Raw genomic sequence first — 14744 nt, forward strand, 5'->3', positions numbered from 1 at the left:
GGCCCTTAAATAACATTATCACGTGATGAGAGTGTGCATCAAGGTGCAAAACATCATTAAATATGGATGTTTAGTCACAAATATGAGCCTCACTGCAGAGTTGGCTTTGTTTGCTCTGCTTATCCCTAATCAAAATCATGTAAACGTGAGAGTATTTATTACTTCGGCCATTATTGAGGAATATAATGCAAAATGGATCCTCTAACCCAAGACTTGTCTCAACAGGCGCTGGTGCGTCTCCCTCCTCAGATTTCTCAGAGTGAGGAAGTGCTGCGTTTCTTTGAGACTAAAACTGAGGACATCAACCCCCCGGTGGAGTGAGTACCTAATGTACACTGTATCATATTGAGCTTACTTGTAGTACACATGCATACACACAAAACCAACACATACAGTCAGTCATGTTTAAATGCTGACGTCGCTGAGAAAGCAGCATGAAGACGCCATGTCCATCAAATTGTCTTATTTCTCTCTGGTTGCTATGGTAAGGTTTCTTCCCAGAAATCACCGGGTGTGGGGGTGAGGGAGTACATGCAGATTGCTTATATTGCGACTATAATAATAAAAGTGAATCCACTGTGTAGATCCACCTCTTCCCCTTTGGAAAGAAAGTTTCTGTCTGACGTCTGTTTTTTACTCATTTTGCTAGCTCATTGGTTACATTTTTGGCGCTCAAGTGACCAAGATGTAACCTAGAGATTCTGGTCATTTATCAAAATAAAAGATTTTTCAAAATAAAGATTTTTCAGACTCAGATAATAAATCCAACGAAAATAATTGAATATTTCTTGTGCGGCGTGGTACCAATTGGTCCATGGACTGGTAGATCCATGGCCCGGGGGTTGGGGACCATTATTCTAGAAAGTTGATGGTCAGTCCCAAAAGTCCTCTATGTTATTGTAAATGCAGTATTCGAAGTGCTCATCCTTCAAAGACCTTTCAATGACCAAACACAGATGCCTTTTTCCAGTAAAGGTGGTCTCAAGGCCCAGTTGACTATGGATTGGTGTATTTGGGAGTAAAAATATTACAATACAAATTAATTATGTTTCATTCTGGAGCAGATTTCAACACAGGATGTTGTTTAATATTTTGAAACAGCCAGCTTCACTGAAGAACAATATAAAGCCAGAACCCTGAAGTTTTAACATTGATAAAAGCACTCTTTCCTCGTTCCTTTTTTTAAAAGAAGGGATTTTTTAAAAACTCTTCTTGTCTCATGGACTCTTCTTATCTATCTAGTATCAGTGAACAACTTTCTATGTATCATCTTATTAAACTACATGGAATCAGCTTAACAGCTCAAGGTTAAGATACGATGACCTCCCTGCTCTGCTTTCATGCAGAAATAAATATTTGTCAGAGTTTCAATAGTTTGTTTGATCACTTTACCCCAGTGTAGGAGACAGTTGGACCCATAATAAGGGTAGTACATTTTGTGTTCAGTATGAAATTGCTCACTTGATTACTGTATTAAGCAGTGCAGCTCATTTACCAGTAATAATAATGCATTTGTGTGGCTCCGTTCCTGTAAAATCTCGAGATGTCTTATATATTATTTCTGGTAAAAATTTTTGTATCACTACTTTTTTATATTCTTGATGGTCAAATCACAGAACCAGAAAAAGGAAAGAAAAAAAAGTTAGGAATAAGTAAAGGCGACATCACAGTTACAGTACATGACAGTTGATTTCTACAGACATATTGTCATGGGGATATTTAACACGCCAAATACAGACTGTTTCTAACTGAGCCTGAGCAGCAGAGATATGCTAATTGAAATTCACAAGATGCGACAGACAATGTCTCAAGCCTCAAACAATCACTCATATTATGCTGATAAAATGTGGAGTCATTGAATATTTTGATGAATCTGTTGGAGGTCTTGCGGGGCGTTTCAAGACTAGCACTCACTTTTCTGCACCTGTTGTGGAAAATAGACAGTTTTTGTGTGTGGTGTAATTTCATGCTGGTCCTGTGGCAGCAGCAGACTGCTTGTGAACTGCATCTAGTTTGTTGTATTAAAGCTCTGACATGGTGGGCATCAGAATCTTTCTCTTGAAATTAATGAAAGAAAAAAAACTCAGCAGGCTGAGCTTTGCATTCTGGTTTTTGGAGTTATGATTTTTTTTTTAAAGATTGCCCAGTTAATGGGTAGTAAGACATCATAATAAAGCATCATAAAGCTTGACTCGACTCGTGTCAGAGCTGGATTGGATGGACGCCTTTCATTCTCTAACAATAATGTTAATCCATGTCATAAATTTAGCTTATTCCTCACAACACTTGAATTTTTTTTTCAAATTCAATGGAATTGCTCTCTCATTTTAAGACAAATGAATGTTACTGATATTAAGTTTATTTTGAACTGATTTTAATTTTAACAGGTTTTTTTTTTCCCTCTCTGACTTTTTCTGCATTTTTTTCTGAATTTTGAGGGTGTTTAGGGTGAGTCGGGTCACAGGGGCAGCAGAAAGAGCAATGAGGCCCAGGCCTCCCTCTCCCCCGCCACATGATCCAGCTCATCTGGGGGGGAACCCAAGGTTTTCCCAGGCCAGCCTGAAGACATAGTCTCTGCAGCGTGTCTTTGGTCTTCCCCGGGTCTCCTCCCAGATGGACATGCCTAGAATACCTCCCCCGGGAGGCGTCAGGAGGCATCCTGCCCGAGCCATCTCATCTAACTCCTTTCCATGCGGAGGAACAGCGGCTCTACTCCAAGCTCCTCCTGGATGACCGAACTTTTCACAGGGAGAGTCCGGCCAACCGATGGAGAAAACTAATTTTGGCTTCTTCAATCCGCAATCTCATTCTTTTGGTCATTACCCACAGCTCCTGACCATGAAACTGGGAATGAGGATCAACCGGTAAATTGAGAACTTTGCCCTCTGGCTCAGCTCCCTCTTTACCACACCAGACTGGTACAGAGTACACATCACTGCAGACGCCCCACCGATCCGCTTGTCAATCTCCTGCTCCATCGTCCCCTCACTCTTGAACAAGACCCCAACATACTTGAACTCCTCTACATGGGGCAGAACTTCTTGATTGTTCCACCGGTTTCTGGTTGAGTGCTATGGTCTCGGATTTGGAGGTGCTGATCCTCATCCTGGCCACTTCACACTCGGCTGCGAACAGCTCCAGTGAAAGCTGGAGATCATGACCTGATGAAGCCCACAGAAACATATCATCTGCAAAAAAGGAGTGCCGCGATCCTGCAGCCACCAAACCAGATCCCCTCAACGCCCTGGCTGCGCCTCGAAATTCTGTGCATTAAAGGTATGAACAGAATCAGTGACAAAGGGCAGCCCTGGCAGTCTAACTCTCACTGGAAACGGGTCAGACTTACAACCGACAATGCGGACAAAGCTCCGACACCGATCACACAGGGACCAATGCCCATATGATAGGGATTGGTACCCCATACTCCCGGAGCACCCCTGACAGGATTTCCCGCGGGACAGGGTCGAATGCCTTCTCCAGATCCACAAAACACATGGAGACTGGTTGGGTCCCTCGAGGACCCTAACGAGGGTATCGAGCTGGTCCACTTTTCCATGGCCAGGACAAAAACCTCACTGTTTCTCCTGGATCTGAGGTTCAACGACCTAGCAGACCCTCTTCTCCAGTGCCTCTGAATAGACCTCACCAGGCTGAGGAGTGTGATCCTCCTGTAGTTTGAGCACACCCTCTGATCCCCCTTTTTAAAAAGGGGGGCTGATGTTGAGTCTTTGCTGTTCGTTCAAAGCCAAATCCATCCTGGACATCCCAAATGTTTTTTGCGCGAAATGACTTTGAATGTGAGTGGCCGACCACTCATGTTTGATTAGGCTTCTTTGCAGATTCTTCAGTTCACAATATCCCATTTGACTCCAGACATTGTCAGAAGTTGAGAAAAGAAGGCAGGAAAAGCAGAAAAGGTGCTTTCTTACTGGACATCCACACAGCCAACATTTTCGTGTGTACCACTCTGTTTGAAAAGACTGAGTCTTCTGTCTTGTAGTCTGAAGCAAATCTGTTAGCGCCGGCGTCAGTTTTCCCTTACTTATCATCTCCTGCTTCTTTCAGTTTAGCTCTGTAATCCTTTTGGAAATAAAGCCAAGCAAGAGGAAAAAATAACTGGATGGCTGCACTTGACTTGCTAACTGTTTACAGTTGCTTGCTATTGCAAATTGTATTATTCTTTAGCCGAGTAGTAAAAAGGATCCCTGGGATCACCAGTGCCCCCTACCATGAGGCCCCATCACTGCTTGCCTCACGTAGTGTGTCTTCGCTGCCGCGTTACGATCTCTCGGCACGAGAAACGGGTTACAGTTGTTGACGAAAAAAATTATACATTCAGCTAAAGTATGGTTATTTAGTTCATACATTAGTGCTTGAAGTGTTTGGAAATTGTAATAGTGACATCCACAGAGACAGCGATACGGTCTCAGCCGCATAGCACGGCAGCGCAGTTAGCAGAATCATTGCGCAATCCATAGTGGGCTCCGCTGGCTGCCGTGTCACCGCACATCTCCTCTTCATATTTAAACGGTAAATGTGATTTTTTTTTCAGCGACTTTGGAAAAAAAACAACTAAAAATGGTGAAGTTAGGTGTAAATAACTAAGGTACAAATCCCTGAATAAATAGAGCCATTCATTTAATTTTTTCATTGTAAATATTTGTCTTTCCATGATGCCAGGTGAGGCCCGGCCTCATCTGCCTCTACTGACTGCACGTCACTGCAACACACACTCAGATCTTAACCCGCTTCCTGATCACTGGTACTTGTAAGCATTGCACTCCCTAACACTGTCATGCGAATCATACAGTTTTGGAACCAGATAGAGATGCAGATATTTCTGAATTGGATGCCCGTGAGCAAACTTGAGGAGATTTTAGAGAGCTTGGCTGTTTACTCTGCCTTAACAGATACCGTTATCACGGTACATCACATCAAAAGGGATGCTGATGGCTGAATGTCCCCTAGCTAGCCCTAGCTAGCTAGCCCTATAACGCCAAATGTATCACATGTGATACATGAGTTTTTGAACCCTGCACATGAGTAGTGTGACAATTTTTTCCCTGAGTGACACAGTTTATACAATTAGGTACGTGCAGTGCACAGATATACCACCAGGGGGCAGTCATTTGCTCAGTTGGGGGGTTTCCAGTGATGCTACAAAATTACCATTACTAAGGAATGAGACACAGGTGGTTTTTGAAGAGGAACTTTGTCAATTCTGAAAAAGTTAAGGTAAGAAAAAAAATTCAACTTTTTTGTGAATTATCAATAGGAACAGTCACTGCTATTGATATGTGAATTCAATGATATGTGAATTCAATGTGAAATTACTTAATATGTCATCATATATGTTTTCGTAAAACCGTGTTGAAAATTACTTATCAAATTTGATACAGCAGGTGCATAAGGTCATATAACTTTAAATCAGTCAATTGTCATTTTGTTGTATTTCATTCATTATACATAACATCAACCAACATACATTTTTTTATTGTTCAGGTAAACTAATTAAATGTTTAAATTACATAATTTGGTACATTTCAAGCAAAAAAATTAGATGTACAACTTGTTGTATCATGATAATTGATGACTAGTTGGGTGTTTTAATGGCACTATGGCTAATAACTTTCTTTTGTTTACTGAATTGCACTAAAAACTAAATTCAAGGAAAAAATGCACAACAATCAGTTTTTTGTGTGCATGTGTGTTTTTGGATGGCATAAAAATGCAATGAAGATGAAGATGCTCTGAAGAGGATTGTGGATGGGAATTCAAGTGACATGGAGCAGCTAGGGGAAGATGATGATGAGGAGGAGGAAGAGAAGGAGGAGGAATGGACTCCTACTGCAAGGATTGGGGAAAACCCAGATAGCAGTGATGATGAGGATGGAGAAAACCGAGATAGTAGGGATGATGATGAAAGCCCAGATGTCCCAGAAGAGGACAATAAAATAAATACATTAAAGCCAATGGCCAAAACCCCAAAGCAGTCGGCAAGGGGCAAAGTGAAAAGAGCTTCAGTGAAAAAGAAAACAGTTTGAACGTCCATCTGTTGAGTTGGTGGAATCTGTTGAAAAAGACTCTGAAGAGAGGCTTGACTGGTCCCCTTATAAGAATTTCAAATATTTTGTGACTGAGGAAATACTACAAGAAATTGCAGAAGAAACAAGAAAGGACACGCAAAGGACAAACAAGAACAATGGAGAGTCAGTGAACACAAATGCCCAAGAAATCTAGCAAGTTCTGGGTATTTACATGCACATGGGGTTAGCACAGATGCCCAGCGTACGAGCTTACTCAACCAGAACTAAATGACAAAATAAAGAGTGACACTAGCAATGACAAGAATTGAATAAATAAACAATAATAGTCAGGAAATATCCAGCCAAGCTCTCTGTAATCTGCTCAAGTCTATCACAGGCATCAGATTCAGAAGTTGTATGCAATTCTATTTGGTCCTGTAACTGTAAGATTTGTATTACAGCCCCACGCAGTGCCATGCTAACAAGTATGCTAGCAGGTAAAGAGCTGAGTGTATGTCTTATTCTAGTGCCCAAGCAAGCCGTAAAGAAGAAAGTTTGCCACTGATGTCACTTTCCTGCACGGTTTGGGATTGCAAATACAAATTGAACTTTGATCACTTTTTTTTGTGGGCTTTCTACTAGTGCATTTTAATTTGAATTATGATATCTATATGCTTCCAGTTTGCTCTTTGGCACCACCGGAAACCTCCCCAGGTCTTGATGCTAAACTTTTTTTCACCCCCTCCAGTCTTATTTCACCCTCTCACAGATGCTATAAAATGTTGATAATCCCAGAATTCAGTTTAAATGTTTAATGGACTGTGTTTTATGAATGCTCCTCCTGTTAGCCAACAAAACAGATTGTCATTCTCTGGAGTTATCACAACATGGCAGCAAGTTGTGAATTAGCAAGTGACATCAAATTCTCATCAGGCATCACTTTGCAGGAGGCACTTATAATAGTCATGCTGGGGAGAAAGTCAACATCTCTCGAGTAAATGAAGTGAATTTTGGCAATTTGATTTCTTCCTCCTGCTGTGAAGAGGAGCATAACAAGATAGAGCAATCTTTACTGTGCTCCCAGTAGCTTTGCATCTTGTGTCAGGCTAAGCTTTTGAAGCTCCTCTCTACTCAAAGTCCTCTGCCACCTGGTCCATTTGCTGCAGCAGCTGACGGGCCACGTTCTGACTCAGCTGTAATAGATGAGTCCGACCCCCAACTTCCTCGCTATGAGGATCAATAACACTCAGTGGAGGCAGCATTGATTGAGTTAAACACTTTTAAGTATGTGGTCTGTGAAAGGTCATGTATGTGTGTGTCCAGGTGGTAACGTGTGTGAAAGTTTATTGACCCATTAGCCCTCTGTTTATGTGGATATCAAAGAGCACGAATTAAATTTGCAGCAGCTGATTTCTACCATTTCTGTTTCTTTGTCTCTCTGTACATCTTTATTTTATGATATTTGCATGTCCTTCTGACCTACTGGTGTCTGCTGATATCTATCTCTGTGTCTGTCTGACTGTCTATGGCTCATGTGGTAATCTCTTCCTTTGTCTGCTTTTTCTTTTGTTTTGTCTCTGTTGTCCGCATCTGTTTGTCTGTATTTGGCTTGTCTGTTATTTTCGACGTGCCTTCCTTTGTGTCTGTCTGTCTGTTATTGTGGCTCATTGCGGATGATGCTGGTCATAGGAGTTCACCCTCAACTGCTTTCAGTCGCGCTGCTCACTCAAGGGGCATTGTGCTGTGGTGGGTTGACATGACAACTCTCATTGATCATGTCATATTTTAAACAAGAAAAGAAAAGCTCATTATTGAATATGACTGATACAAAAGATAAGAGAGATAAGCCAAAGACATTCAAAACATTTTGCTTTTTCATTGTTGTCACAGGGCAGATGGGTAGATACACTCAGTGACAGGTCTTAATTACTTCAAAAATTGGATGGAAATTAAATGATAATTGCATGGAGTAACTTTTTTATTCTAATAATGTCCTCAAAATCTTCTTTTTCTCTTTTTTATGCTGATGAACAAATGTATTTTTTTTTGCCAAAAAGATCACTGTATCAAAATTAACAGAAACAAATTGACAAATAATTAATTGAAATTGTTCCCCAAGATACTACTTTGAAAGGTTACAAGAAGTTACCATAGCATTTGCAATTTTTTTTAAAGGAATTTACAGAAAAAGCAAAATACAAAATAATCTCATAAAATTCAAAATAAGGTGCCAACAATTCTAGACGTCATAACATCTGCACAAATCAACGCTTTCACAAATTAGGTCTGTCTAAAAATGATTGAAAATAGCATTCACACTAGAAACATTCCAAAAAGATGAAGAAGGATTAGAAAGAATCGTTAAAATTTGAAGAGGTCTGAGTGCGGGTTGTGTGGGTGTGCAATGGTTGTGTATTTTTCTTTTTCTTTAATTTTTCCGTCGTTGTGGGTGTGATTTCACCCGAGGTCCAAATAAAACCCTCCTCTACCTCCTTTTATGATAAGATGACATTATTGTGATGAATGTCGATGTGGCACAAGGGTCATGAAATGCGTCCAATTTATCGCCTCTGGCAGCAAGCAAAAGGGGAGGTGGGTCAGAAAGAACGTGAGCTACCTGAGGTCTCACTGAACGATCCATGCTGTATCATGCTGCTAAGTTAAAGCAAGGTCCCTTCTCCAACTTCCAAGCCTCATCTTATTGGTCTTCCTCCCAAAAATAAATCTACGCCATCTCTGAGAACAGTCTACATGTCTCCTCTCATTGGATTTTCTGTGATCTGATTAGCAGAGGCCACTTGCCTTGCAGAGCACCGAACAAAACTCAGTGTCTTGCAGATTTTTCAGGGGCTGAGCAACAGCCCCCCTTCTTCGGCAGAGGAGCGTACTACAGTGCTGGGACCTGATTTCACTCCCCTGCAATCAGCTTCTTATTTCTGAAGCTGTGCACCATTGATGTTTTATGTATCTTGGGTGTCGGCTAAGTTGTTTTGATGTGTCCAAATTTCACAGACTATTGTAAAATATCTGCCCAGACATGAAAGAACATACTTTTTCATTATTTATCATGTTTTTGAGGCTTACACGCACACATAAATGCACACACCCACACAAACACACAAACCGTCTTCAACATATATCTCCAGGTTTAAAAGTGAAATATCACTATACTGAAATTTGTTATTTTTTCTGCAAATTACTCAGCGTAGTCTCAAAATCATGGATGAATTAGCAACAAATCATAATCAATTTAGCAATATGTGACCAAAAAACTCAACAGGTAATGAAATTGTAATTATTTCAAATAAAAAGGATTTTCCTTCCAAAAGCCTTATATATATATCACAAAATATGAAAATTCATACAGTGAGATAGAGATAACAGTATTTTAGCATTCTTTATGCATTCTTGCATTTCAACTACTAGTGGGGTTCATGACTTGGCATGGCATAAAAGTGTGTTCATTTTCATTACGTCTGCAGTTGTTCTCCACAAGGGGGTGCACACTTAAACCCAAGCACATCAGGCTGTGCCCCTCTACTCTCAACCCCCATTCAACAGCTGTTTTATATTCATCAACTATTGTGACCTCATGCACCCTCCCCCACCGCCACCATTACTCTCTGCTGCAATTATAAATAGTATCATTGGTCATGTTATATGTACACCTCTGCACAACATTGTATCCTTATTTACATTAAAGAAAGAAATTTAGATCAACTTGCAATAAAGAATATCATTATTAACATTTATGAACATAACAGTGCTTACTGCTTTCACAAAGAGGAATGATTGTTGCCAATGATCGTCCGATTTTTGCTTAGAAAAACTCAAGCTGCGTATCAGCGTAATAGGGGTGTAATGTCTTTCCTTTACTTGTCTTCATGCTGTCTGCTGATAACATTTTTAGACCCAGTAAACACAGCGGGCCTCCCTTGTCTCCCACCGTAGTCTTAGCTTTCGGGTGAATTTGGTTTGTCTCATTATCTCTGCCTCTCACCACCTTTCTTGTTGTCCCTTTTAAATATTTTCCATGGTGTCTCTTGAGGGTTTGTTTTGTGTTGTGTAGAGCTAATGCTAAACCATAAGCATGTTCCCTGGGGTCACAATCCTAACCCACTCCCTCGTTATCGCACCGCGCCCCTCTTTTTAAGAAGCAATGCTCGAGACAGAAGTGATCAGTGATCTTGTGATTATCTTTTGGACGACTCAATGCAAGTGACTAAAGAAACAGGTTCACTCCTGATGATGAAGTGTGGTTTAGGGTTTTGAATGAATAAACGCTCATGTGTCTATGTTACACAACTGGGATGAAGCATTTCTCCCTTTGTTACAGATGTTTACAGAATGGCCTCTATAATGTCAGTAGAGCCTGAACAATGCTTGATTTTTTATTGAGCTGATGCACTTCACGTTTGGGGAATAAAAGATTCCAGTATTTGAATTTTGTATAACTTTTGACAAGAATTCAAAAGCTTTCACATCACATTGTTGAATGGACTTCAACAAGCACCTGCAATGGATGCAAATTTTACTGTTAGAAAATGATAACGTTTTGACTTGTTGAAGAATGATTTCTAGTTAAATAAAAAATAAAAAAAAACCACACACATTAGCTGTTCAGCTCTTGTCAGTATTTAAATCAATTGGTTGTATTAGGTGTGCATTTAACGTAATATGATATTTTCAAGACTTGTGTCTAATTTAAACAGTATAAATCACAAAGTGATCCAATCTCTACATACAGTAGTTGTGTCTTTGGAGAAGCCTGGATTCGATTCAGGGTTTTAAATACTTAATTAATCCCCTGCAGGAAATTGTTCTCTGCATTCTACTCATCATGGACTTACCAGTGGGCAGCCGCCTGAGTTATACAAATTCACCGTAGACAGCAAAGTAGGAATTTCAGTGTCCAGGGAAACATGTTTCTACACTGTGCATGTGACATTAAATATTATGAATCTTGATTCTTGTGCCTGGGGAGCAGTTAGGGGCTCAGCAAGTTGCTCTGCAACACTTTGATAGCCGAGGGAGGAGCTCTGGAACCAAACCAGGAACTTATAATTCCTAGATGACCACTCTTACCACACCAGCTGCTGTAGTGACATTACTGCAACGCTGAAACAAGATTAGTAAATAGTGTGGGAATAGGGGTCAAAACAAACCTGAATAAAAGGAAACTGACATTGACACTTTACTTAGAAGTAAGAGATCCCCTATGTAGGAATGCAGCTTTGCACTGACTCAGTGACCAGCTAGTCAGGGCTAGTTCACAAAAAAGTGGGGAAAATGAAAGGTCAAGGCACCTCTCTCAAAATTTGTTTATTTATTCAAGGTGTGACCAAGCAGCAGGAGGCTGTGGAGAGTCATTGACTATTGGGAGCTATGCTTATTAGTAAACATCATGTTGATTAGCCTGTATCTGACAGCCTCCTCTGATGTTGCTTAATAAATAAAACCATTCCTTTACTGACTTCTAAAATATTTAAGTTCATTTCTAAACACAGAGAGTAATTATATCTTCTTTTAATCACTATATGTTTTTTTCAAGACTATGCAACATGGGGGTTGTAGGATTTAGAGATTTCTGCATCGATGACAAACCAAATGGTTGGTGAAAAATCAAGTGAAGTGATGGCTCTTTTTCCTCGTTGTGGATAAAAACAACTGTGTGCTGCAACACCAGGGCAAGTGGGGTCCTAACAGTCTTAATATCACTGACAGCTTCATTTTGTAAATGTCATCTAGGTTAATATTTAATGGGGGTGAAGCCTTGACACTATGTCAGGACTTGATAGTTAGACAAAGCTACTTTGATCAAATGCTCATGCAGTAAAGCCTTTGTAAAATATGTCACTATATTTGGCAAATCCAAGAGTAATTTCCATCCATCTTCTGTCCCTTATCCTGGGATCGGCTTGCAGGGGCAACGGACTCAAAAGCAGACCCAAATAGAATTGCAGACAACTTCTGAATCGGACGTGCATGACAGATCTGAGCAGATTATGGTTGAATACTCTGCCCTAACGGACGCTGTCATCAACGACGTAGCCTGAGTTCACCTCAGCTACAACATGAAACTTTTGACAGCTTTCTGACTGACCTGAAATTAAAAGTGCAGACTAGCAACTATGTCGTTTTAAGGGACTCCATGATCCAGGAACAGATTGTGTTTGAGGTAGAAGATAAGAAGGTCAGAGAGAGGCTTCTAAGGGAAACTGAGCTGACACTGGAGGCAGCCATGAAGATACAAACTTTCACAGCTGTATGTGAGGACGTTTGGCAAACTGGAAGTGAGCTCCAAGACCCCGAGTAACAGTATGGCTGTTTGCGCCATCACCAATTGAGCACGGACAAACAAAATAACCCAGCCTGCACGACGGACGGATGAAAAGGTCTTCAACTGCAAAGCTGGGGCTCTAAGCACAAACCAAGACAGTGTCCAGCCTGTCACTTTGCGAAACACTTCTTCTCAAAAAGAAAAGGAGGGCAGCAAAGGAAAACTTTAAACACAGTTGAAGAAACTGATGGTACCTGTTAGCTGGCGCCAGAGCCCCACTGGCAAGTGTGACAGTGTTTGATTGGCTGTTGGATGTCGTGAGTTGTTGCAATGGAGTTCTAAACTCTGACTAAGTGTCTAACTCTTATGTGACTGAAGTTGTGGTCAAATTTAACCATGTGAAACAGTGCAACATTACTAGAATGGTGTTATATTACATAGAAACACAATTGTCTAATCATCCATAAGAATGTCATTTTACTTGTGAATGAAGAGAGTGAACAGTATGTTAAAATGTGGTCTCACTTAACGTGTGATGACAGCATGTCTTAAGTTGATGATACGACTTATTCTACCAGGAAAGGAATTGTATTTTTATGCCTTGCAGTTGTCACTACAATCCATGGGATTGTGAGAAACGTCTTGTGGAGCCCACTGTATGTCTACTGCATGTGGAGAAATGGAAAATAAAGCTGACTTGGACTTTGAAATACTGTAAGCGGGACATAAAGCAATATTTTACTTTTTGATTTTTATTTGATGGTGTTTCATCGATATCAGCGTCACTTGTCAGTGGAGTATTTCCTTACACTAAGTTGTCTCAAAGCAACATGTCCCTTCAATGAACACAAAAATACAGAAATAACAACAACCAAATAACATTAAATGAAAGAGTATGAAGACAGTTTCAGATTGCACTGAAACACCCTTTACATGAAAGTTTTGTCTCATGTGTCTCCTATTTCCTGTGGGTGAAGGATAGGATGTGCAGACAGTGCTGCTTGTCTTGCATTCAAGGGAAGTCTGATTTCAGCTTTAGGGACTTGGGTAACTTTCTCCAGTCTGGATCACATGTTTCTTTTTGCCAATGTCACCTTCCCAACTGCTTTTCTAATGCTTCACAGATGCCTCCCTTACCTCTAAAAGGACATACCAAAGATAGCCGTGATGTTGCATATTTGTAGCTTGGCTAAAACAAGAGGAAACACTAACGACTGGGACTGGGGCATCAAGAAATTGCCTCATAAAAATGGTCACAATCCTGAACAGCTTGTAACTCACACGATCTTGAAACAAAGGCTGTACCCCTTGTTGTATTTCATTCCTTGTTAGTAGGCAGATGTTAAGATTTAATGCAGTCAGGCTGTATTAAAGCCCTATTGTAAATGTGTGATGTTAACAACCAAAAGAACATTAGTGAAGAAAATTTAACTTGGGCTCGCTTTCAACAACACTGATGAGAGATGACATCTACTGTAGTTATTTGCTGTGCAATGTTTTACGATTGGCTGTCACAACTTTAATCCAAGAGAAGGTAGACACATGCAAATTTGAACATGGTGCAGCTCAATATTGCCCTACTCTTTAGTGAGCACCTCTGCATTTCTTCTGAATGGTTTATAGGGGGTTGTGTGTTGCAGGAGTTAGAGCAATTGTCTTTGGAACCAAACATTCCTGGTTGGATTCCTGGCTCCTCCTAGTGTGCCCAAGTGTTGTTGAGCAAGACACTGAACTCCTCACTTGCCCCCTGGCAGCCTACTGCTCATGGTTCATCCATGATGGCTTCATTGCAGAGAACCAATATCCCCACGTGGGATTAATAAAGGATAAATTATTATTATTATTAGATTTTCAGGGCCATGCTTCTCAAGCAACATGAATAGTTTAGTGGGCTCCTCGGGACTCTTCATGGAGCTGTTCCTTTCTATCAAACCCAAACCATTTACTGGTCTCTGCTTTTACCAATTTGATTAGTCTCAAAAAGCCATCACCTGGTCCCTACTAATAGCTGATTAAGAAAGTGAATGCCAGTATGTCTTTAAATATGGCTCTGGAAGTGACAGACCACCTTTGCCCAATGTCAACTGGGAGTTGTTCAAGACACCTTATAGCCTGTGTGGATGAATGGATAATTTAATATACATCCATAAATCCATCCATCCATTCATCTTTTCCCGCTTACCTCCTCTTGTTGATGATAATTGTTGTATGGCACGTATGGCAAAAAATGCTGACAATATGATTTTTTTAGCTTGAAAACCAAAATGTTACTGGATGTGACGATAAGCAATGATAAGAGATCATATTTTTAACATGACTTGGGTTCCGCAGGATAAGCAAACAGTCAAGCCTGCATCTCTGTGTCCCACTTTGATGACAATGAAATGTTTTCTAGTGACCAGCACACTGGGATCTTAGTGAAGAGGTTCGAATAAAGA

General features: G+C 40.5%; 1 protein-coding gene across 2 annotated transcripts in view; it reads left to right on the forward strand.

Moving 5' to 3' along the window:
* The window catches only part of sh3pxd2aa (SH3 and PX domains 2Aa), a 134962-nt gene that overhangs the window by 57935 nt on the left and 62283 nt on the right, over positions 1-14744 (forward strand). For both annotated transcript variants that reach the window (XM_086176724.1, XM_086176725.1), the window contains exon 5: positions 226-317. In XM_086176724.1, the coding sequence (XP_086032850.1) occupies positions 226-317 (92 nt within the window). The remainder of the gene's footprint in view (positions 1-225; positions 318-14744) is intronic.

This window comes from Fistularia commersonii, chromosome 29 (assembly GCF_037954325.1).
Source record: "Fistularia commersonii isolate RoL2024-O1a breed Wild chromosome 29, RoL_Fcom_v1.0, whole genome shotgun sequence".
NCBI classification, from domain to species: Eukaryota; Metazoa; Chordata; class Actinopteri; order Syngnathiformes; family Fistulariidae; genus Fistularia; species Fistularia commersonii.